Source organism: Mesoplodon mirus (assembly GCF_964341445.2).
Source record: "Mesoplodon mirus genome assembly, chromosome: 12".
NCBI lineage: Eukaryota > Metazoa > Chordata > Mammalia > Artiodactyla > Ziphiidae > Mesoplodon > Mesoplodon mirus.
This window is the reverse complement of record NC_138988.1, coordinates 86,036,367-86,062,699: the sequence shown is the minus strand read 5'-3', so window position 1 is coordinate 86,062,699 and position 26,333 is coordinate 86,036,367. Positions and strand designations below refer to the sequence as shown.

The 26,333-nt window shown below is 40.4% G+C and overlaps 2 protein-coding genes across 10 annotated transcripts in view; one reads left to right on the top strand and one right to left on the bottom strand.

Moving 5' to 3' along the window:
• SLC17A1 (solute carrier family 17 member 1) overlaps nucleotides 1-26,333 on the bottom strand; it is a 228,744-nt gene that overhangs the window by 12,656 nt on the left and 189,755 nt on the right. The window lies entirely within an intron of this gene.
• The window catches only part of SCGN (secretagogin, EF-hand calcium binding protein), a 40,702-nt gene continuing 37,600 nt past the window's right edge, over nucleotides 23,232-26,333 (top strand). The window contains exons 1-2 of the mRNA XM_082637643.1: nucleotides 23,232-23,328; nucleotides 24,244-24,314. Of these exons, the coding sequence (XP_082493769.1) occupies nucleotides 23,247-23,328; nucleotides 24,244-24,314 (153 nt within the window). The 5' untranslated portion in view covers nucleotides 23,232-23,246. The remainder of the gene's footprint in view (nucleotides 23,329-24,243; nucleotides 24,315-26,333) is intronic.

Sequence of the window (26,333 nt, the reverse complement as noted above, 5' to 3'; positions counted from 1 at the left end):
GAGATTGCATAAATTGGGTTCTGGAAACATCCAGAAATTCTCTCTCAGCTTCTCCCTGGTGTCACTGCCATCTCTCTTTTCCACCTTGAAAAACTGGGCTGTGATCTCTTCGTTAACCATTAACAAATATTTACGGAGTATCTGCTGTGTGCCAAACACTATAGCCTATGAGTCTCCTCTCTCCTTGGAAACCACACCTGGTCTGTCATTACCAGAGCCACCCAACCTGGAGCTGCCCCAGACAGCTTAAGCCTCTTGGGAACCTTTCAAAGTTGCTGGGGTTGATTGAGGGGCATTAATCCCTTTAGCTTGAGTTTGCTGCTTCATTTCTTTCCATTTCATCTTTTTTCCCCCCTCTCTTATCCACAATAACTTCCTCTTCCCACTGGCCTCCCTGCCTCTGTTTTCTTGTTACGCTCTATGCTATATGCCAATATGATGGTCTTGGTACTCAAAAGTTTCTGGCATTTGTTAAATGTTTCCAAATGCACAGATATTCACAATTTGTAGGTGAAGAAACTGAGAAAGAAAACAGTTAGGGGCCTTCTGAAATTCCTCCTGAAAGATGGAGAAGATGATAATAAAAATTGTAAACATTAATTGAGTTTGGCGACATGCCAGGCATTTTACACACATTACCCCTGATTTAAACCTCAGAGCCTGTGAAGTAGATAGCATTACCATCCCCATTTACAAATAAGGAATTCAAGGTTTAAAGAAGTTGAGTAACTTAGCCAAGGTCACATAGTTCGTGATCCAGTGTATCGCCAAAATCGCTTACTCCTTAGCGCTAAGCTACCTCACCAAGGGGAAGAGCCCATCTCCTGACTTCCAGCCCGGAGCTCTGGGAGGCAGGAGAGGAAGCCTTGTGAGTGATGGGAAAGTGTGTGGCTGTGTAAGTCCCAAGGTTTGCCCCACTGTGCTGACGCGAATAGGGCATCCTGTCTTCTTCCAGAAAAAAAAGCCCCTTCTTGCCTGGCATTACCTAATAATGCTGGATCCTCCAGTATTCCCTCTGCAGCAAGACCACACTGGGGAGAGGTGGAGGGAGCAAGGTCCCACTCCAGCAAAGGGGTTATTTCATTGCAATCAGGAGCCCCAGGAGCCCAGAGCAGCCAATCTGGTAAAAGCACTGATTGTAGCTTTAATGCCAATTACCTGCAGGGAAGGGGCATTATTAGCTTCCAACTCCCTCCCCAGGAAAAGTCAAGGAAGTGGCTGGGCCATCTAAGGCATGCAGGCGGCAATCAGAGGAGCTAGCCTTTGATTTCTTCCCCACCTCCAGCCCCCAAGGCTCAGCCTCATCCCTTTTTGTGATCAAGTCCAGACAGCTTGGTGGTGGTGGTCGGGTCGGGGGGTGGGGTGGGGGAGGGCGGGGTGAGGTGCCAAAGCTGTTCAGCCTAGATTGTTTCATAAGTGGAGAAAGACCTGGAGAAAAGGCTGCGAATGTATATGGTCTCTTAAAAAAAATTAAAAAGCACAGTGTAGGTAGTTTCTCCTCCTGACTTTTCAGACCCACAGCCATGAGTGAGCAGGAAAGAAAGCAGGAACGGCAGTACCATGTTGGTGGAGCATCCCGGGCGCCATGGCTCCTGACTTTTTGTTGGCACAGGGGCCACTGCTAGCTAGTCTGTGGAGTCTGGAAGAAGTGACTTGGCTTTTCCTCCACATATGCAAGGTGTCCAGAGTAAACTGGGCATCGGGACAGCTCTGTGTGCCTATCAGCCCTGCCACCTGCTCTCAGCACAGTCCAGGTCCTGGGCTCTGGGAATGCAGTGTGGCCAATCCTTCTCTGATGGAACCACTGTGTTGGCTCTTCTTGCTGACAAGGCGGCCGTCATGGGATGAGGTGAGTGTGGTGCGGAGTCCAGAATACAGAGGGTGTAAAGAAATGAGGGGCCATAGGGAGCAGGGACATATGTAGAGCTTGGGGGCAGAGATGTGAAATGCACTACGCTTGTCCTACAAGTGGGAAGGAGGGGCGAGGAGGAAAGCAACGTCGGTGGTTTCCCCCAACCCCCAGCCATCCCACCTAACTGCTGGATCTAAATCCACAGAGGAGTTTCCTCACCTGAAAATTAGGGGTACTGATTATCTTCCAATTAGGGTTACTATAAAAATTGAATAAGAATTTTTTTAAAAAGTGAAGCAGTGTACAAAAAGGACCTGTGGATGTATCAATATGTAAAAGTGCTCCTTTTTTACCACCACCAGATGCTCACACTCCATTCCCGAGCCTCAGCTCATTCCATCCCAACACTGGCTTAAGGATGACATAGGATGGAGCAGGGCACAGCTATTTTATTAAAGTAGAACATCTAATGGTTTGTTTTTAGGTTACATCAGAAGGTGTGACACGTGACAACAACTCAGTCAAAAATAAAAAGTAAAAGAAACCCCTGTATCCCTGCAACAGAGACTTCATTCCTTATGCTGTACAGCTGGAAGCTCTGGGCCACTATCATGGGGATCCAGGCATTTTAGAATAGGAACTGCTTATTTTTCCTATGGAGTTGAATGTGGACCCAGGATGCCCCAGCATTTAGGAAATTTTCCTCATCCATAATCATACTGAAGTCTGGAAGTGACACATGCAAACTCTCTCTACCCCAATTCACAGATAACAAAGTTGAGCTCCTCTTCTAGAAAGATCTGTCTCCCCAGCCCATAATCCCAGAAGGGCAAATCTAGACTTTCTTCCCTAAATGACTGAATCAGGAGTGAACATCTGACCCACAGGGAACCCATCAGGTTCTCTCTCTCCAAATAATTTGGAAAAGTAAAGAAGAATTAGTTCAGGGGTTGGCAAACCATTGCCCATCAGCCCAATCTGGCAACACCCACTAGTTTACATATTATCTATGACTGTCCATGCTTGCAACAGAGATCTATGGGTCCAGAAAGTCTAAAATATTTACTATCTGTCCTTTACAAAATTTTCCACTTCCTGAAAGAGAAGGTCACAGAGACATGGATGCTGTGACCACCATTTGGGGGCAGGAGGGTCATATGCATTCAGAAGAGAAGCAGCTGTGCTCACAGACTTGGGGTGGGTGGGGGGAGAGAGAGGGGAGGAGGAGGAGGGGGAGAGAGATTATGCAAGAGAGGTTGCCAAGAGCAGACAAGAACTAAGCAAATCAGAGGAGAAAGGGCAGAAAGGGCCTGAAGACCTTCCAATATCCATGAAACACATGGGTCTTGCTTGTGCTCCATCCCTGTGATAGTCTTATATATCCTACAATAAACCTTTTTTACATAAGCTAGTTTGACTGCGGTTGTTTCTTTCAACAAAATGAATCCTGACTAAATCAGCCATAGGGGCTACTATGTGACTATAGTAAGTATGGAGCAATTAAGGTCTCTGAAGCCATTGCTGACTCTCTTGATGAATCACTGGGACAACTTTACAGTTAACCTAAGGTATGGGGGTATGCCGCTTGGAAACAGGAAGTGCATTCCTAAAGTCCAGATTTATGAATGGGTAAATAGTCTTGCAGGTGCCAGGAATACAACAGCAAAGGCCTTCATCATTGTTTAGGGACTAGCTGAGCATAGCGGGCACCTGGTCCTAATGATTATTAAACAATATCTATTAACTACAAAGCTCTTGATGATAGAGAAGTGATTTATCGCACAGTACAGTCCTGGGTAGAGTCAGCGAAAGGATGGAAGGAACTGTACAGGCCCAAGAGGGCATCAGTTATGCTAATAGCCATATATCATGTACTAGAAATAACCATATTACTTAGAAGAAGTAATAAAATTGCAAAATTATGCACAGTCGGTAAACGGGAAGGTGATCCAATAGTAAAGACATTGATAAAAATAATTAGAATGATTAAAACCTTCCTTTCTCACCAAACCAAAGACATAAAAGAAAAATTTGACAACTCCAATTCTTAATAACATAAAAAAATCTGTGTGTCAAACATGTCCATGAGGAAAGTCAAAAAATAAATGGTAAACTGGGAAAAATGTTTGCCACTTATACCCCAGACACTGGCTACATCATTATTTATTTAACTGAAGAGTGTTACTGGTTTTCTCATCCTAGAGAAGAAATCACTGTTAACTTTTAAAATTAATTGCTACCGTTCTGAGGTGTGATTTTAAATCTGAAAAGGAACTGCAAACCACTGGCAGAGGCCAGGTTGTAAAAGAGAGATTTTGTTGCCATTGGGACTAGATCATCACAAGAACTTCAGACTAAGATAATGGACTGAGCTGATGTGGGAAGCCCTCCCTCTTATCCTAACACCTAACACCAAAAACCCAGGAGCCAGAAAGGGGTTGTCCTTTCTGTGTACAAGTATAAGAAAAATGCTTCCTCGTTGGGCTGGAAATTTATCCACTGTAAAAGACTGCCTCCACAAAATAGGGGGCTTGCATGGGACTCCCATCAAGGTGAGCTCACAGGAAAAAGTTATAAAGCAACAAGGAAACTCACCAGCAGTGATAATAGGCTATCTGAAGGGGACTTAAAAATGAATGTCAAAAATATACACATATTGAGAAAGGAAGAGAATCCACAAGACAAACGCAGGAATTTATTTTTAAAGGAACAGGCATTTTTTCAAAGTCAGAAAGATTAAAGAGGATTAAAGGCAGGTGTAAATTTTTTTATAATGCCTCCCTTTGAAAAGCAGAGTCTGGGTGGGCCTCTCACCCTGTTTTGACAAATAGAATATGGCAATAATGATGCTACATAACTTATAAAGCTGGGCCTTAAAGGATCTGCAGCTGCTGTATTTGTCTCTTGGGACACTCCCTCTTTGAGCCCAGGTACCATGCTAGGAGAAGCCCAAGTGAGCCACGTGGAGGAGAATGGAGGGCTTATCTGTAGGCAGTCCCAGCTGAGCTCCTGGCTGACAGTTCCAACTACCAGCCATGTGAGGGAGGCCATTTGTTGGACCTTTCAGGCCCAATCAGGGTGATGCCACCAGGAGCAGCAGTAAGCGTCTTTTGCTGGGCCCAAGGCCAAATAGCAGAATTATAAGCAATTAAATGATTGCTTCTCTAAGTTTTGGAGTGATTTGTTACCTGGCAATAGATAACTGAGAAAAACCACCATGGAAAAGTCGCAGTTCGGATGAAAAGATGGGACTTACCTCCATTGCCAAGTTTCTTTTGGGTGAGCTCTGAGGCAGATACCAAGGCAGACCTTTGTTGGAAGAAAGTAAAAAGAATGTTACCCTGGAAGGGAGCCCTAGATAGAACACAGAGCATGACATATGCAGTGTTGAGTAGAGAAATGCCTGGCAGCAAGCATCAGAGCTGAAAATGAGTTCTAAGTCATCCCATAAAGAAGAAGAGTTTCAATGACCACTGTCTCATTACAGAAAGGTTTATCATTTTATGTAATCAACTTGGATCTTGTGCTTTAATATTGGAAACTTCACTTATATTACGTGCTGTCTGTAGACAAAAAATAATGATTAATATGCTACTAAGTTAAAAGAATTAATGTTTTTGCAGAGATTTCACCAATGAGTAAGTCATACATGCTATATCTGCTTCTACTGGTTACTCCTCCTTGAGACCCTAGCTTCTGGGCCACAAACCTCAGGTCGTCTATTTTCAGTTTGGTACCGATTACCTGCTGCTAGCCAGTGTCCCAGACTGCCCTGCACAATCTTGCTCAGTGCCTGGCATTCACTGGGCAGGCAACAAACATTTAGAAAATTGAACCAAATTGACTTCTTAAATGAAGGTGGGTTCCTAGAGTCCTAAGGGCTTTAAATAGGCCAAATTTTCCTTATGGACAAGCTAGGAATAAATTGGCCATTTTAAAAAGCTCTATGAACACAGACCACTCGTGAGAAGGGCTTAACATCACATCCTGATGTGTCCACCTTCTGTCTTTAGAGAATTGAGAAACAACAAAGACTAATGATACAGAATAGAATTAATGTTGGCAAATGCTTTTTTTTTTTAACATCTTTATTGGAGTATAATTACTTTACAGTGTTGTGTTAGTTTCTGCTGTATAACAAAGTGAATCAGCTATACGTATACGTATATCCCCATATCCCCTCCCTCTTGCGTCTCCCTCCCACCCGCCCTATCACACCCCTCTAGGTGGTCACAAAGCACAGAGCTGATCTCCCTGTGCTATGCAGCTGCTTCTCACTAGCTATCTCTTTTACATTTGGTAGTGTATATATCTCAATGCCACTCTCTCACTTTGTCCCAGCTTACACTCCCCCTCCCCGTGTCCTCAAGTCCATTCTCTACATCTGCGTCTTTATTCCTGTCCTGCCCTGAGGTTCTTCAGAACCTCTTTTTTTTTTTTTTCTTTTTTTTAGATTCCAAATATATGTGTTAGCATATGGTATTTCTTTTTCTCTTTCTGACTTACTTCACTCTGTATGACAGACTCTAGGTCCACCCACCTCACTACAAATAACTCAATTTCGTTTCTTTTTATGGCTGAGTAATATTCCATTGTATATATGTGCAACATCTTCTTTATCCACTCATCTGTCTAGGGACATGGAGGTTGCTTCCATGTCCTGGCTATTGTAAATAGAGCTGCAATGAACATGACTATTTTTGAATTATGGTTTTCTCAGGGTATATGCTCAGTAGTGGGATTGCTGGGTCATATGGTAGTTCTATTTGTAGTTTTTAAAGGAACCTCCATACTGTTCTCCATAGTGGCTGTATCAGTTTACATTCCCACCAGTAGTGTAAGAGGGTTCCCTTTTCTCCACACCCTCTCCAGCATTTACTGTTTGTAGATTTTTTGATGATGGCCATTCTGACCGGTGTGAGGTGATACCTCATTGTAATTTTGATTTGCATTTCTCTAATGGCTAGTGATGTTGAGCATCCTTTCATGTGTTCTTTGGCAATCTGTATATCTGCTTTGGAGAAATGTCTATTTAGGTCTTCTGCCCATTTCTGTATTGGGTTTTTTGTTTTGGATTAATCCTTTGTCAGTTGCTTTGTTTGCAAATATTTTCTCCCATTCTGAGGGTTGTCTTTTCATCTTGTTTAGAGTTTCCTTTACTGTGCAAAAGCTTTTAAATGTCATTAGGTGTCATTTGTTTATTTGGGTTTTTATTTCCATTTCTCTAGGAGGTGGGTCAAAAAGGGTCTTGCTGTGATTTATGTCAGAGTGTTCTGCCTAGGTTTTCCTCTAAGAGTTTTAAAGTGTTTGGCCTTACATTTAGGTCTTTAATCCATGTTGAGTTTATTTTTGTGTATGGTGTTAGGGAGTGTTCTAATTTCATTCTTTTCCATGTAGCTGTCCAGTTTTCCCAGCACCACTTATTGAAGAGGCTGTCTTTTCTCCACTGTATACTCTTGCCTCCTTTATCAAAGATAAGGTGACCATATGTGTATGGGTTTATCTCTGGGCTTTCTATCCTGTTCCATTGATCTATATTTCTGTTTCTGTGCCAGTACCATAGTGTCTTTTTTTTTTCCTTTACAGTATGAGGACCTCTCACTGTTGTGGCTTCTCCCGTTGCAGAGCACAGGCTCCGGACGCGCAGGCTCAGCGGCCATGGCTCACGGGCCCAGCTGCTCCGCAGCATGTGGGATCTTCTCAGACCAGGGCACGAACCCGTGTCCCCTGCATCGGTAGGCGGGCTCTCAACCACTGTGCCACCAGGGAAGCCCCATAGTGTCTTGATTACTGTAGCTTTGTAGTATAATCTGAAGTCAGGGAGCCTGATTCCTCCAGCTCCGTTTTTCTTTCTCAAGATTGCTTTGGCTATTCGGGGTCATTTGTGTTTCCATATAAATTGTGAAATTTTTTGTTCTAGTTCTGTGAAAAATGCCATTGGTAGTTTGATAGGGATTGCATTGAATCTGTAGATTGCTTTGGGTAGTATAGTCATTTTCACAGTGTTGATTCTTCTAATCCAAGAACATGGTATCTCTCTCCATCTGTTTGTATCATCTTTAATTTCCTTCATCAGTGTCTTATAGTTTTCTGCATACAGGTCTTTTGTCTCCTTAGGTAGGTTTATTCCTAGGTATTTTATTCATTTTGTTGCAATGGTAAATGGGAGTGTTTCATTATTTTGTTTCAGAGTTTTCATCATTAGTGTATAGGAATGCAAGAGATTTCTGTGCATTAATTTTGTATCCTGCCACTTTACCAAATTCATTGATTAGCTCTAGCAGTTTTCTGGTAGCATCTTTAGGATTCTCTATGTATAGTATCATGTCATCTGAAAACAGTGACAGTTTTACTTCTTTTCGGATTTGAATTCCTTTTATTTCTTTTTCTACTCTGACTGCTGTGGCTAAAACTTCCAAAACTATGTGGAATAATAGTGATGAGTGTGGGCAACCTTGTCTTCTTCCTGATCTTAGTGGAAATGGTTTCAGTTTTTCACCACTGAGAACGATGTTGGTTGTGGGTTTGCAATATATGGGCTTTATTATGTTAAGTTCCCTCTATGCCTACATTCTAGAGGGTTTGTTTTTTTTTTATCATAAATGGGTGTTGAATTTTGTTGAAAGCTTTTTCTGCATCTATTGAGCTTGTCATATGGTTTTTATCCTTCAGTTTGTGAATATGGTGTACCACATTGATTGATTTACGTCTATTGAAGAATCCTTGCATTCCTGGGATAAACCCCACTTGATCATAATGTATGATCCTTTTAATGTGCTGCTGGATTCTGTTTGCTAGTCTTTTGTTGAGGATTTTTGCATCTATGTTCATCAGTGATATTGGCCTGTAGTTTTCTTTTTTTGTGACATCTTTGTCTGGTTTTGGTATCAGGGCGATGGTGGCCTCGTAGAATGAGTTTGGGAGTGTTCCTCCCTCTGCTATATTTTGGAAGAATTTGAGAAGGGTAGGTGTCAGCTCTTCTCTAAATGTTTGATAGAATTCACCTGTGAATCCATCTGGTCCTGGGCTTTTGTTTGCTGAAAGATTTTTAATCACAGTCTCAATTTCAGTGCTTGTGATTCATCTGTTTATATTTTCTATTTCTTCCTGGTTCAGTCTTGGAAGGTTATACCTTTCTAAAAATGTGTCCTTTTCTTCCAGGTTGTCCATTTTATTGGCATAGAGTTGCTTGTAGTAGTCTCTTAGGATGCTTTGTATTTCTGCAGTGTCTGTTGTAACTTCTCCTTTTACATTTCCAATTCTATTGATTTGAGTCTTCTCCCTTTTTTTTCTTGATGAGTCTTGCTAATGGTTTATCAATTTTGTTTAGCTTCTCAAAGAAACATCTTTTAGTTTCATTGATCTTTGTTATTGTTTCCTTCATGTCTTTTTCATTTATTTCTCATCTGATTTTTATGATTTCTTTCCTTCTGCTAACTTTGGATATTTTTGTTCTTCTTTCTCTAATTGCTTTGGGTGTAAGGTTAGGTTGTTTATTTGAGATGTTTCTTATTTCTTGAGGTAGGATTGTACTGCTATAAACTTCCATCTTAGAACTGCTTTTCCTGCAACTTGTAGGTTTTGGGTCGTCATGCCTTCGTTGTCATTTATTTCTAGGTATTTTTTGATTTCCTCTTTGATTTCTTCAGTGATCTCTTGGTTATTTAGTAGTGTATTGTTTAGCCTCCATGTGTTTGTATTTTTTACAGTTTTCTTCATATAATTGATATCTAGTCTCATAGCATCGTGATTGGAAAAGATACTTCATACGATTTCAATTTTCTTAAATTTACCAAGGCTTGATTTGTGACCCAAGATATGACCTATCCTTGAGAATGGTCCATGAGAACTTGAGAAGAAACTGTATTCTGTTGTTTATGGATGTAATGTCCTATAAATATCAATTAAGTCCATGTTGTTTAATGTGTCATTTATAGCTTCTGTTTCCTTATTTATTTTCAGTTTGTATGAAAACTTTCCATTGGTGAAAGTGGGGTGTTAAAGTCCCCTACTCTGATTGTGTTACTGTCGATTTCCCCTTTTATGGCTGTTAGCATTTGCCTTATGTATTGAGGTGCTCCTAAGTTGAGTGCATAGATATTTACAATTGTTAAATCTTCTTCTTGGATTGTTCCCTTGACTATTATGTATTGTCCTTCTTTGTTTCTTGTAATAGTCTTTATTTTAAAGTCTATTTTGTCTGATATGAGAATGGCTACTCCAGCTTTCTTTTGATTTCCATTTGCATGGAATATCTTTTTCCATCCCCTCACTTTCAGTCTGTATGTGTCCCTAGGTCTGAAGTGGGTCTCGTGTAGATAGCATATATATGGGTCTTGGTCGTGTATCCATTCAGCCAGTCTATGTCTTTTGGTTGGAGCATTTAATCCATTTACATTTAAGGTAATTATTGATATGTATGCCCCTATTACCATTTTCTTAATTGTTTTTGGTTTGTTATTGCAGGTTTTTTTCCTTCTCTTGTGTTTCCTGCCTAGAGAAGTTCCTTTAGCATTTGTCGTAAAATTGCTTTGGTGGTGCTGAATTCTCTTAGCTTTTGCTTGTCTGTAAAGGCTTTAATTTCTCCATCAAATCTGAATGAGATCCTTGCTGGGTAGAGTAATCTTGCTTGTAGGTTTTTCCCTTTCAACACTTTAAATATGTCCTGCCACTCCCTTCTGGGTTGCAGACTTTCTGCTGAAAGATCAGCTGTTAACCTTATGGGGATTCCCTTGTATGTTATTTGTTGTTCTTCCCTTGCTGCTTTTAATATTTTTTACTTTGTATTTTATTTTTCATAGTTTGATTAATATGTGTCTTGGCATGTTTCTCCTTGGATTTATCCTGTATGGGACTCTCTGTGTTTCCTGGACTTGATTAACTATTTCCTTTCCCATATTAGGGAAGTTTTCAACTATAATCTCTTCAAATATTTTCTCAGTCCCTTTCTTTTTCTCTTCTTCTTCTGGGACCCCTATAATTCGAATGTTGGTGTGTTTAATGTTGTCCCAGAGGTCTCTGACACTGCCCTCAATTATTTTCACTCTTTTTTCTTTATTCTGCTCTGTGGTAGTTATTTCCACTATTTTATCTTCCAGGTCACTTATCCGTTCTTCTGCCTCAGTTATTCTGCTATTGATTCCTTCTAGAGAATTTTTAATTTCATTTATTGTGTTATTCACCATTGTTTGTTTGCTCTTTAGTTCTTCTAGGTCCTTGTTAAAAGTTTCTTGTATTTTCTCCATTCTATTTGCAAGATTTTGGATCATCTTTACCATCATTACTCTGAATTCTTTTTTAGGTAGACTGCCTATTTCCTTTTCATTTGTTTGGTCTGGTGGGTTTTTACTTTGCTCCTTCATCTGCTGCCTATTTCTCTGTGTTCTCATTTTGCTTAACTTACTGTGTTTGGGGTCTCCTTTTCACAGGCTTCAGGTTCGTAGTTCCTGTTGTTTTTGGTGTCTGCCCCCAGTGGCTAAGGTAGGTTCAGTGAGTTGTGTAGACTTCCTGGTGGAAGGGACTGGTGCCTGTGTTCTGGTGGGTGAGGCTGGATCTTGTCTTTCTGGTGGGCAGGACCACATCCGGTGGTGTGTTTTGGGGTGTCTGTGAACTTAGTATGATTTTAATGGGTGGGGTTGCGTTCCTGTCTTGCTAATTGTTTGGCATGGAGTGTCCAGCACTTGAGCTTGCTAGTTGTTGAGTGGAGCTGGGTCTTAATGTTGAGATGGAGATCTCTGGGAGAGCGCTCGCCGATTGATACTACATGGGGCAGGGAGGTCTCTGGTGGTGCGGTGTCCTGAACTCGGCTCTCCCACCTCACAGGCTCAGGCCTGACACCCAGCTGGAGCACCAAGACCTTGTCAGCCACACAGCTTACATGTAAATGGGTTAAATTCTCCAATCCAAAGGCACAGGTTGGCTGGCCTTCTGGGCTCTGCTCGGTCCTCCAGCCAGGCATTGTTCTCCGGGCCTGGTTGATATGGATAGCCTGTTTGGGTCCAGGTTCAACTGCATTCCCTAGCAGCTAGAAGAAGCAGCCAATGCCCCCATCCTGCCCTATCCCCGTGGCAACTCGTCAGTAGCTTTGGCTTTGCTCTTTTTTATAGGCTATCAAAGCCTCCTTCCATAATTTAGTGAAATATAATACATTAAGTGGTATTATTGGTGCAATATAGAAATATCAGCCAGTGTTTGCAAGACACTGTGACAGAAACTATGTGTTAATGCGCAGGGAGAGAGCATAGATATTCTGATCAGCCATTTGAGTATGACAGACTTTAACACATAGCCCACCTCTTAATAAATCCTAAACTACCTGAAACATTCACGATAAAATAACTCTTAACTACTACTTAAAAATTAATCCCATTTAAAGATTTTTGCTTTTATTGTTAATGTGGGGGGGAGTACACTTTTCCATTGCTAATGGCAGAATAAATCAGTAAAATTAAGATGGAGGAGGTCTTTTTAACAATGTTTTGAAGACTTAAAATGCTATGTATTGTTCAATCCAGAACTTCTGCATTTAGAATTTTATCTTAGAGAAATAATTATGAGAGTGTGCAAATATTTAGCTCTCACAGCCCTATGATATTGAAAACCTAGAGATAATTTAAAAGTCCAAAAAAAGGACATTAGTTAAATACATTATGGCAATCCCACCCTTACAATGATGTCACTGAAGAAAATTTAATGACATGGAGAGGTGTTCATAATAGTAAGTGAAACAAGCAAGTTATAGAGCAGTATAATCCAATTTTTGTGCATATAAAAAAAGACTGGAAGGATATACACTAATATCTTATTATTCTTGGATATCTCTGGGTGGTGAAATTATGGGAGAACATATTTCATTTGAATTTTCTGATCTTTATTATTTAATGATCTGTATTATTCATGTGATTACCAAAGAAACAATAAAAGGTATATTTTTAAAAAAGCATTAACTATATTTCCAGCATTTTCTTATGATAAACATTGTCTGATTTCTTCTAGTCGACTTTCTTTGCCCTCTGGAGTTGGTGTAGCATCAAACCAAGGAAATCTCTTTGAATCCTAAGGTCTACTATATAGTCTGTGAGGTGTCTCCCATGTTTGAATGTTTAATAACTGCTGGGTGATGATATTAAGAAAAGCACTGTTTATATTTCCAGCTAAGAATATCATTCTGAGTTTGTAAAAAGATGCAGATACTCTAACTCAAAGTTTAATGCATGCATCAGGGTTAAATAGCAATGCTTCAAATTAGACACCACTGATGTTTCTTGTACAAATAACCGTCAATTAGCTATGCTAATGAGGAAAGCAGGAAATGATTGCAGGAGAAAATGAAATCAGCAGGGATTAAAAAAGAAAAACAATTCATTGAAGCCCTTAGTTTCAGCCAACAGTTGTTAAAATTTACCAGAGTGACATACAATGTAAATTCTAATCTTTTTTTTGAAAGAGTTGGGGTATTAATAAAAAATAATATTAATTCCTTAATAGTCTTTTCCTTTTCCAGATTGTCCTTCAGAGAAGCCCTACCCAAAGAATAAAATGACCAAAATATAAGCAGCAGGAAACGTAGAGACAAGGGCCTACTTGGTAGTTCTGATATAATCCCTAGGGGAGCTTTTAGAAAGTATCAATGCAGAGTCCTCCTGCAGACCATTTAAATCAGAATCTCTGTGGGAGGGGCTAAATTAATCTATAAATTGCATAATTTATCTCAAGTTAATTCTAGCTTCTTTGTATTTGCTTTACTAAGTTCTCTGGTTGGACAGTCAGTGACTCAAGTAAATCACCTTTGGTTCTTTCACCCCTACTCCCATCACTCCACTCCCAGGTGGGAAAACCTTTCAAGTGAGTCTTAAAGATGACTCCTGCTGATCCAGTATCTTTAAATACCTTCTTAATGGCTCTCTTCTCTGTCAAGAGTTTGGATAATTTTCCCAGAAGGAAATCTCTGTATGAGAGGATGCAAAGTATCTGAACATTATCTACCTAGTGCCATGATAGATATTTGGATACAAAGAAAATGAAAGTAAGTCATTGGACAATTCCTGGAAACAAGATGGCGGAGGAGAAGGACGTGCTCTCACTCCCTCTTGTGAGAACATCAGAATCACAAGTAACTGCTGAACAGTCACCGACAGGAAGATACTGGAACTCACCAAAAAAGATACCCGACATCCAAAGACAAAGGAGAAGCCACAGTGAGATGGTAGGAGGGGTGTACTCACAATAAAATCAAAGCCCATAACTGCTGGGTGGGTGACTCACAAACTGGAGAACACTTATATCACAGAAGTCCACCCAATGGAGTGAAGGTTCTGAGCCACACATCAGGTTTCCGAACCTGGGGGTCTGGCAATGGGAGGAAGAATTCCTAGAGAATCAGACTTTGAAGGCTAGTGGGATTTGATTGCAGGACTCTGACAGGACTGGGGGAAACAGAGACTCCACTCTTGGAGGGCACACACAAAGTAGTGTGCACACTGGGACCCAGGGAAAGGAGCAGTGACCCCAGGGGAGACTGAACCAGACCTACCTGCTGGTGTTGGAAGGTCTCCTACAGAGGTGGGGGGCGTCTGTGGCTCACTGTGAGGACAAGGACACTGGCAGCAGAAGTTCTGGGAAGGACTCCTTGACGTGAGCCCCCCCAGAGTCTGCCATTAGCCCCACCAAAGAGCCCGGGTAGGCTCCAGTGTTGGGTCGCCTCAGGCCAAAAAACCAACAGGGAGGCAACCCAGCCCCACCCAACAGCAGACAAGAAGATTAAAGTTTCACTGAGCTCTGCCCACCAGAGCAACAGCCAGTTCTACCCACCACCAGTCCCTCCCATCAGGAGGAGGCTTGCACAAGCCTCTTAGATAGCCTCATCCACCACAAGCCAGACAGCAGAAGCAAGAAGAACTCCAATCCTGAAGCCTGTGGAACAAAAACCACATTCACAGAAAGACAGACAAGATGAAAAGGCAGAGGGCTATGTACCAGATGAAGGAACAAGATAAAACTCCAGAAACACAACTAAATGAAGTGGAGAAAGGCAACCTTCCAGAAAAAGAATTCAGAATAATGATAGTGAAGATGATCCAGGACCTTGGAAAATGAATGGAGGCAAAGATCAAGAAGATGCAAGAAATGTTTAACAAAGACCTAGAAGAATTAAAAAACAAACAAACAGAGATGAACAATACAATAACTGAAATGAAAACTACACTAGAAAGAATCAATAACAGAATAACTGAGCAGAAGAACGGATAAGTGACCTGGAAGACAGAATGGTGGAATTCACTCCTGTGGAAGAGAATAAAGAAAAAAGAATAAAAAGAAATGAAGAAAGCCTAAGAGACCTCTGGGACAACACTAAATGCAACAACATTCGTGTTATACGGGTCCCAGAAGGAGAAAGAGAGAGAAAGGACCAGAGAAAATATTTGAAGAGACTATAGTCGAAAACGTCCCTAACATGGGAAAGGAAATAGCCACCCAAGTCCAGGAAGTGCAGAGAGTCCCATACAGGATAAACCCAAGGAGAAACACGCTGAGACACATAGTAATCAAACTGGCAAAAATTAAAGACAAAGAAAAATTATTGAAAGCAGCCAGGGAAAAATGACAAATAACATACAAGGGAACTCCCATAAGGTTAACAGCTGACTTCTCAGCAGAAACTCTACAAGTCAGAAGGGAGTGGCATGATATACTTAAAGTGATGAAAGGGAAGAAACTACAACCAAGATTACTCTACCCAGCCAGGATCTCATTCAGATTTGATAGAGAAATCAAAAGCTTTACAGACAAGCAAAAGCTAAGAGCATTCAGCACCACCAAACCAGCTTTACAACAAATGCTAAAGGAACTTCTCTAAGTGGGAAACACAAGAGAATAAAAGGACCTACTAAAACAAACACAAAACAATTAGGAAAATAGTAATAGGAACATAAACATCGATAATTACCTTAAACGTGAATGGATTAAATGCTACAACCAAAAGACACAGGCTTGCTGAATGGATACAAAAACAAGACCCATATATATGCTGTCTACAAGAGACCCACTTCAGACCTAGGGACACATACAGACTGAAAGTGAGGGGATGGAAAAAGATATTCCATGCAAATGGAAATCAAAAGAAAGCTGGCGTAGCAATACTCATATCAGATAAAATAGACTTTAAAATAAAGAATGTTACAAGAGACAAGGAAGGACACTACATAATGATCAAGGGATCAATCCAAGAAGATATAACAATTATAAATATATATGCACCCAAAATAGGAGGACCTCAATACATAAGGCAGATACTAACAGCTATAAAGAGGAAATCGACAGTAACACAATAATAGTGGGGGACTTTAACACCTCACTTACACCAATGGACAGATCATCCAGACAGAAAATAAATAAGGAAACAGAAGCTTAAATGACACAATAGACCAAATAGATTTAATTGATATTTATAGGACATTCCATCCAAAACCAGCAGATTTCACTTTCTTCTCAAGTGCACACGGAACATTCTCCAGGAGAGATCACATCTTGGGTAACAAATCAAGCCTCAGTAAATTTAGGAAAATTGAAATCATATCAAGCATCTTTTCTGACCACAATGCTATGGGATTAGAAATCAATTACAGAGAGAAAAACGTAAAAAACACAAACAGATGGAGGCTAAACAACACATTACTAAATAATAAAGAGATCACTGAAGGAATCAAAGAGGAAATCAAAAAATACCTAGAGACAAATGACAATGAAAACATGATGATCCAAAACCTATGGGATGCAAAAATGCAGTTCTAAGAGGGAAGTTTATAGCTATACCAGCCTACCTCAAGAAACAAGAAAAATCTCAAACATTTGAATCTCACCTTACACCTAAAGGAACTAGAACAGAAGAACAAACAAAACCCAAAGTTAGCAGAAGGAAAGAAATCATAAAGATCAGAGCAGAAATAAATGAAATAGAAACAAAGAAAACAATAGCAAAGATCAATAAAACTAAAAGCTGGTTCTCTGAGAAGATAAACAAAATTGATAACCCATTAGCCAGTCTCATCAAGGAAAAGAGGGAGAGGACTCAAATCAATAAAATTAGAAATGAAAAAGGAGAAGTTACAATAGACACTGCAGAAATACAAAGCATCCTAAGAGACTACTATAAGCAACTCTATGACAATAAAATGGACAACCTGGAAGAAATGGACAAATTCTTAGAAAGGTATAACCTTCCAAGACTGAACCAGGAAGAAATATAAAATATGAACAGATCAATCACAAGTAATGAAATTGAAACGGTGATTAAAAATCTTCCAACAAACAAAAGTCCAGGGCCAGGTGGCTTCACAGGTGAATTCTATCAAACATTTAGAGAAGAGCTAGCACCCATCCTTCTCAAACTCTTCCAAAAAATTGTGGAGGAAGCAACACTCCCAAACTCATTCCATGAAGTCACCATCACCCTGATACCAAAACCAGACAAAGATACTACAAAGAAAGTAAATTACAGACCAATACCATTGATGAATATAGATGCAAAAATCCTCAACAAAATAGTAGCAAACAGAATCCAACAACACATTAAAAGGATCATACACCTTTTAATTTATCCCAGGGATGCAAAGATTCTTCAATATATGCAAATCAATGTGATACACCATATTAACAAACTGGAGAAGAAAAACCATATGATCATCTCAATAGATGCAGAAAAAGTTTTTGACAAAATTCAACACCCATTTATGATAAAAACTTTCCAGAAAGTGGGCATACAGGGAACCTACCTCAACATAATAAAGGCCATGTATGACAAACCCACAGCAAACATCATTCTGAATGGTGAAAAACTGAAGGCCTTTCCTCTAAGATCAGGAAGAAGACCAGAATGTCAACTTTCACCACTATTATTCAACATAGTTTTGGAAGTCCTAGCCATGACAATCAGAGAAGAAAAAGAAATAAAAGGAATACAAATTGGAAAACAAGAAGTAAAACTGTCACTTTGCAGATGACGTGATACTATACATAGAGGATCCTAAAGTTGCCACCAGAAAACTGCTAAAGCAAATCAATGAATTTGGTGATGTTGCAGGATACAAAATTAATGCACAGAAATCTCTTGCATTCCTATACACTAATGATGAAAACTCTGAAAGAGAAATTAAGGAAACACTCCCATTTAAAACTACAACAAAAAGAATAAAATACCTAGGAATAAACCTACTTAGGGAGACAAAAGGCCTATATGCAGAGAACTATAAGACACTGATGAAAGAAAATAAAGATGATACAAACAGATGGAGAGATATACCATGTTCTTGGATTGGAAGAATCAGTACTGTGAAAATGGCTATACTACCCAAAGCAATCTACAGATTCAGTGCCATCCCTATCAAATTACCAATGGCAGTTTTTACAGAACTAAAACAAAAAAATCTTAAAATTTGTATGGAGACACAAAAGACCCAAAGCAATCTTGAGGGAAAAAGCGGAGCTGGAGGAATCAGGCTCCCTGACTTCAGACTATACTACAGAGCTACAGTAATCAAAACAATATGGTACTGGCAGAAAAACAGAAACACAGATCAATGGAACAAGATAGAAAGCCCAGAGATAAACCCACCCACCTATGGTCAACTAATTTATGACAAAGGAGGCAAGGATATACAATGGAGAAAAGACAGTCTCTGAAATAAGTGGTGCTGTAAAAACTGGACAGCTGCATGTAAAAGAATGCAATTAGAACGCTCCCTAACACCATACACAAAAATAAACTCAAAATGGATTAGAGACCTAAATGTAAGACCGGACACTATAAAACTCTTAGAGGAAAACATAGGAAGAACACTCTTTGACATAAATCATAGCAAGATCTTTTTTGATCCACTTCCTTGAGTAATGGAAATAAAAACAAAAATAAACAAATGGATTGCTTCCATGTCCTGGCTATTCTAAATAGAGCTGCAATGTACATTTTGGTACATGACTCTTTTCGAATTACAGTTTTCTCAGGGTATATGCCCAGTAGTGGGATTGCTGCATCATATGGTAATTCTATTTTTAGTTTTTTAAGGAAACTCCATACTGTTCTCCATAGTGGCTGTATCAATTTACATTCCCACCAACGGTGCAAGAGGGCTCCCTTTTCTCCTCACCCTCTCCAGCATTTACTGTTTGTAGATTTTTTGATGATGGCCGTTCTTACCAGTGTGAGATGATATCTCATTGTAGTTCATTTGCATTTCTCTAATGATTAATGATGTTGAGCATTCTTTCCTGTGTCTGTTGGCAATCTGTGTATCTTCTTTGGAGAAATGTCTGTTTAGGTCTTCTGCCCATTTTTGGATTGGGTTTTTTTTTTTTTTTTTTTTTTTGATATTGAGCTGCCTGAGCTGCTTGTAAATTTTGGGGATTAATCCTTTGTCAGTTGCTTCATTTGCAAATATTTTCTCACATTCTGAGGGACATATGTATATATATAACTGATTCACTTTTTTATAAAGCTGAAACTAACACACCATTGTAAAGCAATTATAGTCCAATAAACATGTTTTAAAAAAAACAGAAACAAACAAACAAAACCCAAATGGGACCTAATGAAACTTCAAAGCTTTTGCACAGCAAAGGAAACCATAAACAAGATGAAAAGACAACCCTGAGAATGTGAGAAAATATTTGCAAACGAACCAACAGACAAAGGATTAATCTCCAAAATGTATAAACAGCTCATGTAGCTCAATATTAAAAAAACAAAAAACCCAATGGGCAGAAGACCTAAATAGACATTTCTCCCAAGAAGGCATACAGATGGCCAAGAAGCACATGAAAAGCTGCTCAACATCACTCATTATTAGAGAAATGCAAATCAAAACTACAGTGAGGTATCACCTCACACCAGTTAGAATGGGCAGCATCAGAAAATCTATAAACAACAAATGCTGGAGAGGGTGTGGAGAAAAGGGAACCTTCTTGCACCGTTGGCGGGAATGTAAATTGATACAGCCACTATGGAGAACAGTATGGAGTTTCCTTAAAAAACTAAAAATAGAATTACCATATGACCCAGCAATCCCCCTTCTGGGCATATACCGAGAGAAAACCATAATTCAAAAAGACACATGCACCCCAGTGTTCACTGCAGCACTATTTACAATAGCCAGGTCATGGAAGCAACCTAAATGCCCATCAACAGACGAATGGATAAAGATGTGGTACATATATATACAATGGAATATTACTCAGCCATAAAAAGGAATGAAATTGGGTCATTTGTTGAGACGTGGATGGATCTAGAGACTGTCATACAGAGTGAAGTAAGTCAGAAAGAGGAAAACAAATATCGTATATTAACACATATATGTGGAACCTAGAAAAATGGTACAGATGAGCCGGTTTGCAGGGCAGAAGTTGAGACACAGATGTAGAGAACAAATGTATGGACACCAAGGGGGGAAAGTGGTGGGGTGGTGGTGGGATGAACTGGGAGATTGGGATTGAAATGTATACACTGATGTGTATAAAATTGATGACTAATAACAAACTGCTGTATAAAAAAATAAATAAAATTAAAAAATAAAAAGTCAGTCATTGAAGGGAAATTACAACTCCCCAGAGAGCTCCACATGCCAGGCTCCTGGAAATTAGTCCAAGTTCCATTTGTTCTGGAGTTCTGAGAAGAACAGCAGTCCTTGTAGCTGTACTTCTTTCCTTGTTTCTCTAGATTTCACCTTTACAACTTTTAAAAACTATGTTTGCATTATATGCTTTTGTAGAAAGTTTTAAAGTAGAAGAATTACAGATAACGAAATTAAAGTCACCCATTATTCTCCCTCTTCCCCATTCCAGAGATAATCATTTACATTATTAATGTATATTCTTCCATTGTTTCCCTATGTGTAGAAACATGTATTTTATTTTAAAAATTTGGGTCATGCAATACGTGCATTTTTGTAACTTGCTTTTTAATCTTAACCTTATGTTCTGAGCATTTTTTGCGTTTCGTCAGGTTTGAAAATCAAGATTCCTGTCTATGCAGCAAAGACTATCATAGTGACTTATCATCATTTAACCATCCACTACATTAGACCTTGATTATTACTTCTGACATTTGCCTTGTGTTTTCTTTTTTCCCACTGGTTATCAGAAAACAGTCACCAACCTTGTGAGTTCATATTTATCAGTCTTCCTGACTGATGTTTGACATTATATTCAATAGTTTCCCAGGACCACATGTGATATGTGGATATATGGATACTGAGTCCCTTATCTTCTCCTCCTGCTTTGTTCTCCAATTTTTGTACCCAACATTTTCCCCAAGAGTGAAGATACTGCTTTTCTTCCTTCAACCTAAGCCACATTCCTCAAAAATCCTGAAGTCTATATCACCATCTTCCAAATGTGTATGTAGGGAAGATTCATCATTTTAGTAGCTAACCTACACTGAATGTTTACTGTGTTTTCTGTGCTTAGAGGTTGATAAGAATGTTTTTCATTTAAACTTTATGACAGTAATACAAGGCAAATACTACTATTATCTCCCTTCTACAGGTAAAGAAAGTGAGGCTTCTTTTGAGTAACTTGACTAATGTCACAGCTAGTAAGAGGCAAAGCTGGCCCTAAACCCAGACCTGTTTGCTTCTACATAACTTATTATTATTATTAGCTAAAGTCCATTTTTATTCAAATTTTCTTAGTTTTTGCCTAATGTCCTTTTTCTGCTCTAGGATACCACACAGGATACAATGTTTCATTTAATCATGTCTTCTTAGACATCTCTTGGCTATGACAGTTTCTCAGACTTTGCTTTTTTTCTCTAAACCTTTTTCTTTTTTTTTTTTACAATATAGTCACCTCTTATCCTCTACAAGACCATAACAATTACCATTTATTGTGCACTGTTGAGAGTGGCTTTGGTTCTCACAGCAACACTCCAAAGCTATTATAATCCTCATTCTACAGTTGAGAAAACCGAGACTTAGAGATGAAAACTAATGATGCAAGTCATGAAGCTAGTAAGTGATGGAGCTGGGATCCTAACTCGGGACTGTCTGACCATTAGTGTCATGTTCTTTTAAATACTCTAATTTAGGTGGCTTATGTACATGTGCTTTTAAAAAATAATATTAAATGTTAATAGCAGAGTTAGAGTGCCATAAAGATCAATATTTGGCCCAACTCTCCTATTGCCCAAGCTCCTTCTATAGATTCCTCAACAAAAGGTTCTAAGCACATGGTCAGAAGCCATCAGTATCACTCAGCTTACTATTTCACAAAACATCCAGTCACGTTTTGAACAATTCTGATCACAAGGGCTCTGTGTTCTTCCAAATGATTTTTCCTTTGGTCTTAGTGTGGTTCTGAGGAGCCAAACACAACCATCTAAACTTCTACCTAAAAACTCTGCAGTCGGCCACCATGTCTCCCCCTAGACAATCCTTTCCTGGAAGAGCCAAACACAACCATCTAAACTTCTACCTAAGAACTCTGCAGTCGGCCACCATGTCCCCCCCTAGACAATCCTTTCCTGGAAGAGCCAAACACAACCATCTAAACTTCTACCTAAGAACTCTGCAGTCGGCCACCATGTCTCCCCCTAGACAATCCTTTCCTGGAAGAGCGTGGCACAGTATGAACTTCCCTCAGCATCTTAATAGCCTGATTTAGACCACAGTTCCCTGCAGAATCTCTATTTAGATGCAAGTCCTTACAGTGCATTACAGCTCTGCAACGTGCATGCCCTCTACCATAACATAAGAGCTCAGTAACTGCCCTGCTGACGTCTCCTTGCTTACCGGTAACCTCTTACCCGCCCCAGCGCTATCACCCCTCTCCTCCTCACCCCCACCCTCCCCACACACGACATTTCTAAATCATTAGGCCAAAGGATCCTAACACTGACACCCTTCCAACCCTCTAAATGGGGGAGCTGTCTCTAGAAAACCCCTTGAGACACACGTTTGGAAGGTGAGTGAAACATAAGGGGGATACTTTCTCTGAGTTTGACAAACAGGTTAAAGGGCAAGGAGAGTGAAGCATGACCGCCCGGAGACAGATCCTTTCTCCCCCACTTCCCCACAGCGCTGACGCAGACAAGAGCTCCCCGCTGGATGTGCCCAGGTCAGAGAGCGCGCGGGGCGGGTCAGGGACGACGTGCCATGAGCAGGGCGGGTTCCCAGCAGCTGGTTTCCCTGAGAGTCTGCGGTGGGGCCTTGAGGACGGCACAGCGACGCTAAGGCGCCAGCAGCTGCCTCGCCAGCTGCCCCCGTGCCCGCCCCTGAGACTGGTGCTCAAAGGAAATCAGAGGGCGAAAAAAGCAGGCGAGAGCGTCAGAAGACACCGTAAAGGAGTTCTGAGCAAAGTTCTCTAGGTGTTTCTTGCCGGCCGGTGCCTGCGCTTCGCTGTCAATACCATGGACAGCACCCGCGAACCGACTCAGGGGCGCTTGGACGCCGCTGGCTTCTGGCAGGTCTGGCAGCGCTTTGACTCGGAGGGTGAGTAAAACAAGCCACCTGTACAGCCTTGCTGAAAGGACCTAGAGTTCCCTCTTCCCCATACGTCTTTCCCTGCAGAAAAAGTTGTCTTCCAGCGTTGTTAATGCAATATACCTAACAGACGTTTGGTATACTGGAGCTGCACTTCCTGATACCTTGTGAACGTTCAGGGTGGGAGGAGGGACCTGAAATTACACCCCGGTCCCCAGTCCCCAACCTGTGTGTGTGTGTGTGTGTGTGTGTGTGTGTGTGTAGTGATATACCGTATATATAATGACTAATATCATTTTATATATTAGAGGCTTGTGGGCTGACACTCAGGTATCTGAAGTCAGCCCTCTATGACATTTTTACTCAAATGCTCATTTTTACTCAATGACTTTGTTGTGTAACCCCCAGTCTCTCAAAGAGAAGGTGAATTTCATCAGCTTTCAAAAAGACACTACCCTCACTCCCCCAAAAACTATTTGAAAAGAACTACTTACATCTGCTTGGTCTTTATTAAAAAAGAAACATAAAGAAAATATCTAAAGCATGTGTTTTAACCTTGCAAACTAAGATTCAATACTTACATCTCTTAAATTTTTCCAAGACTGCAAAATCCTTGAGTTAGAGTTTATTCTAAAACCCATGTTTATTTGTGGATTAAAATTCATGTATGAATAGCTTTCCTTTCCCCAACATTTATACAAACCACAGCACAAAGCATTTACTCTCAAATGTGTATTTGCTATTTACATCTATGTCATCTAGAGGTAGATACTGGCACTTAATTAGAGTTACAATAGATAGTGTCCATGGGGATTTTATAAACTTGAGATTAAAAACAAATTTAGATGTTAAATGTTAAATACTAAATGTCACATGTTATTCTGTGTAAGTGACTATTATTTATGGATACCTTCTTGCATTTAGAAAAAGGTTACATAGAAGAGAAGGAGCTTGATGCTTTCTTTTACCACATGTTGCCGAAATTTTGTACTGATGTAAGTACTTGTGCCACTAAGCATTAAGTTATGTGTCTCTTAGTGAATTATAAAAAGCATCCAAGTCTTATGTTGATTTGTACCTATTAATTGCATCTGACCTCTTTTCTTCCCTGCATGTAATTTTTCTCCCTCTCCTAGCAGCACAGAGGGATTTAGGTAGGTTTTATGAGGTTCAGCTGTAGCATCTGACATGCTGATCACTGACTTTTAGTGTGACATTTGTCATCCACTCAGAGATTTTAACTGTAGATTCAAACAACCCTGTTTTGAAGGTCTCCTTGGTTATGTCTCTGCTAATGGATTTAAACCTAGAGATAAGGTAGCTCACTTTGTTCAGAAAGGTGGAAAAGATGCTAAGAGCTTTTGAGGCTCTGGGTGTTTAATGCCTTTGATATTACTTGGATAGCAAACAACAAACAAACCATTCAAAATCATTTTTCATTTTGTTAGAAAGGTTACAGATTTCTTAGGAAATGGCAAACCAGAAAATAATAAACATACCCAGAGCCCAAGTATAAATGTAAACCAATCCATCCAGTGTCCATATCCCTCCCTGATGGTAAATCTGGCCTTGAGAGATGCAGATTACCTTTTGATGAGCCCTGTACCAAAGCAGAGGAAAAATGCACACAGAGACGCACCAGCCTGGGGCTGGGATAACCTGGTAAAGACTCCATCAGGGGATACATGGTAAGAGGAAGAGCTCTGGAGACAATAGCGTTTAAAATGTGGCGACAGCTTATCCTCAGCTATAGTTGTTTACACAGAAGAATACTGGAGTGCATCACACTTTCACGTAGGAGCCCAGCACGGAGAACAAGCAGCCTGGGGATGCTGTTTCTGGGGGAAGGGCAGTCAGCTCAGAATAAGAGAGGCTGCCGTCTGCCTCTAACAGCCACACACAGAACTCGTAGTCTCCCTCTCTCGCTCACAGCCCGTCTGCCTCTCATTTTCCATCTCTCTTCTGATCTCTCTCTTATGTTTCTGCCCATTTCCGTTTCTCATTCTGTGTTTCATGGCTCTCCTCTCCCATCATCTCTTGACTTTCTCTGTGACTTCTGTCTCTCATCTCTCTCAGCTCTATTTCTCATGTCTCTCCATCTGTCTTTGTCCCTCTCCTGTCTCTTTGTTTCTCCTGCTTTCTATCTTCAGTCTGTTTCTCAAGCTCTCTCATTGTTGCTCCTCTCTCTTTTCCTCTCTCTTTCCCCTTCATTTCTTTTCTTTTATCAGTTTCTCTCCTCTCCTTTTCTCTTTCCTTCCCTTATCTCTCTGTCTCTCTCTTTCTCTGCTTTGCTGCCACTTACTACTGTAAATGCAAAGGCTCGTGTCATTCCAGAACCCATGGGTCTGACGCCATTTTGTCAAACAGGACAGGAGTATTTGAGGAAAACAAAAAGCTGGAGGCAAAACCATTCAAAGTCTTGCAATAAACTGGATGGTCAAAAAAACGAAACCCCAGAGACTTGGAACTTCACACCTTTTCAGAAAGCTCCTTGCTTTAGTGATTTAAAGAAAAGGAGGAGAAAAGTCGCTGTCACTATTGAAACTGAAAGTGTCTAATTTTCAGTCATGGGATGAGGGGTAGGGCTACTCAAACACTGGGGTCTGCTCTAGACTGAGGACACTGCGAGCTGCCTTCTTCCGGGGCTTGGGCTGACTTTAAAGGCATCGTTCCCATCAGTGAGGGAGAAGGTGGATGCCATCTCCCGTAGCTTGCCTGATCGTATCATCACCCCTCCCTCAGATCTGGCCCATGGCCTCACCTTCTCACACATGGACAGGCATGGTCCTCGGAGGAAAGGAAACAACAAATGACTCGCCAGTCTGCTGTGCAACTGTGTTCAGTGCAGGCATTCCTGAGTCCAGAGGCAAAGGGGTTGGAAGGCTGCAGAGTCCTTAGGCCAGTGAAAATAAAATTTTGGTGTGCTTAAGAATTACCTGTATTTGTTAACATGCAAAGCCCCAGGTCCCACCTCTTAGGTATTTCAGTACATTTGGGGGTCTGTCTGGGCTCTT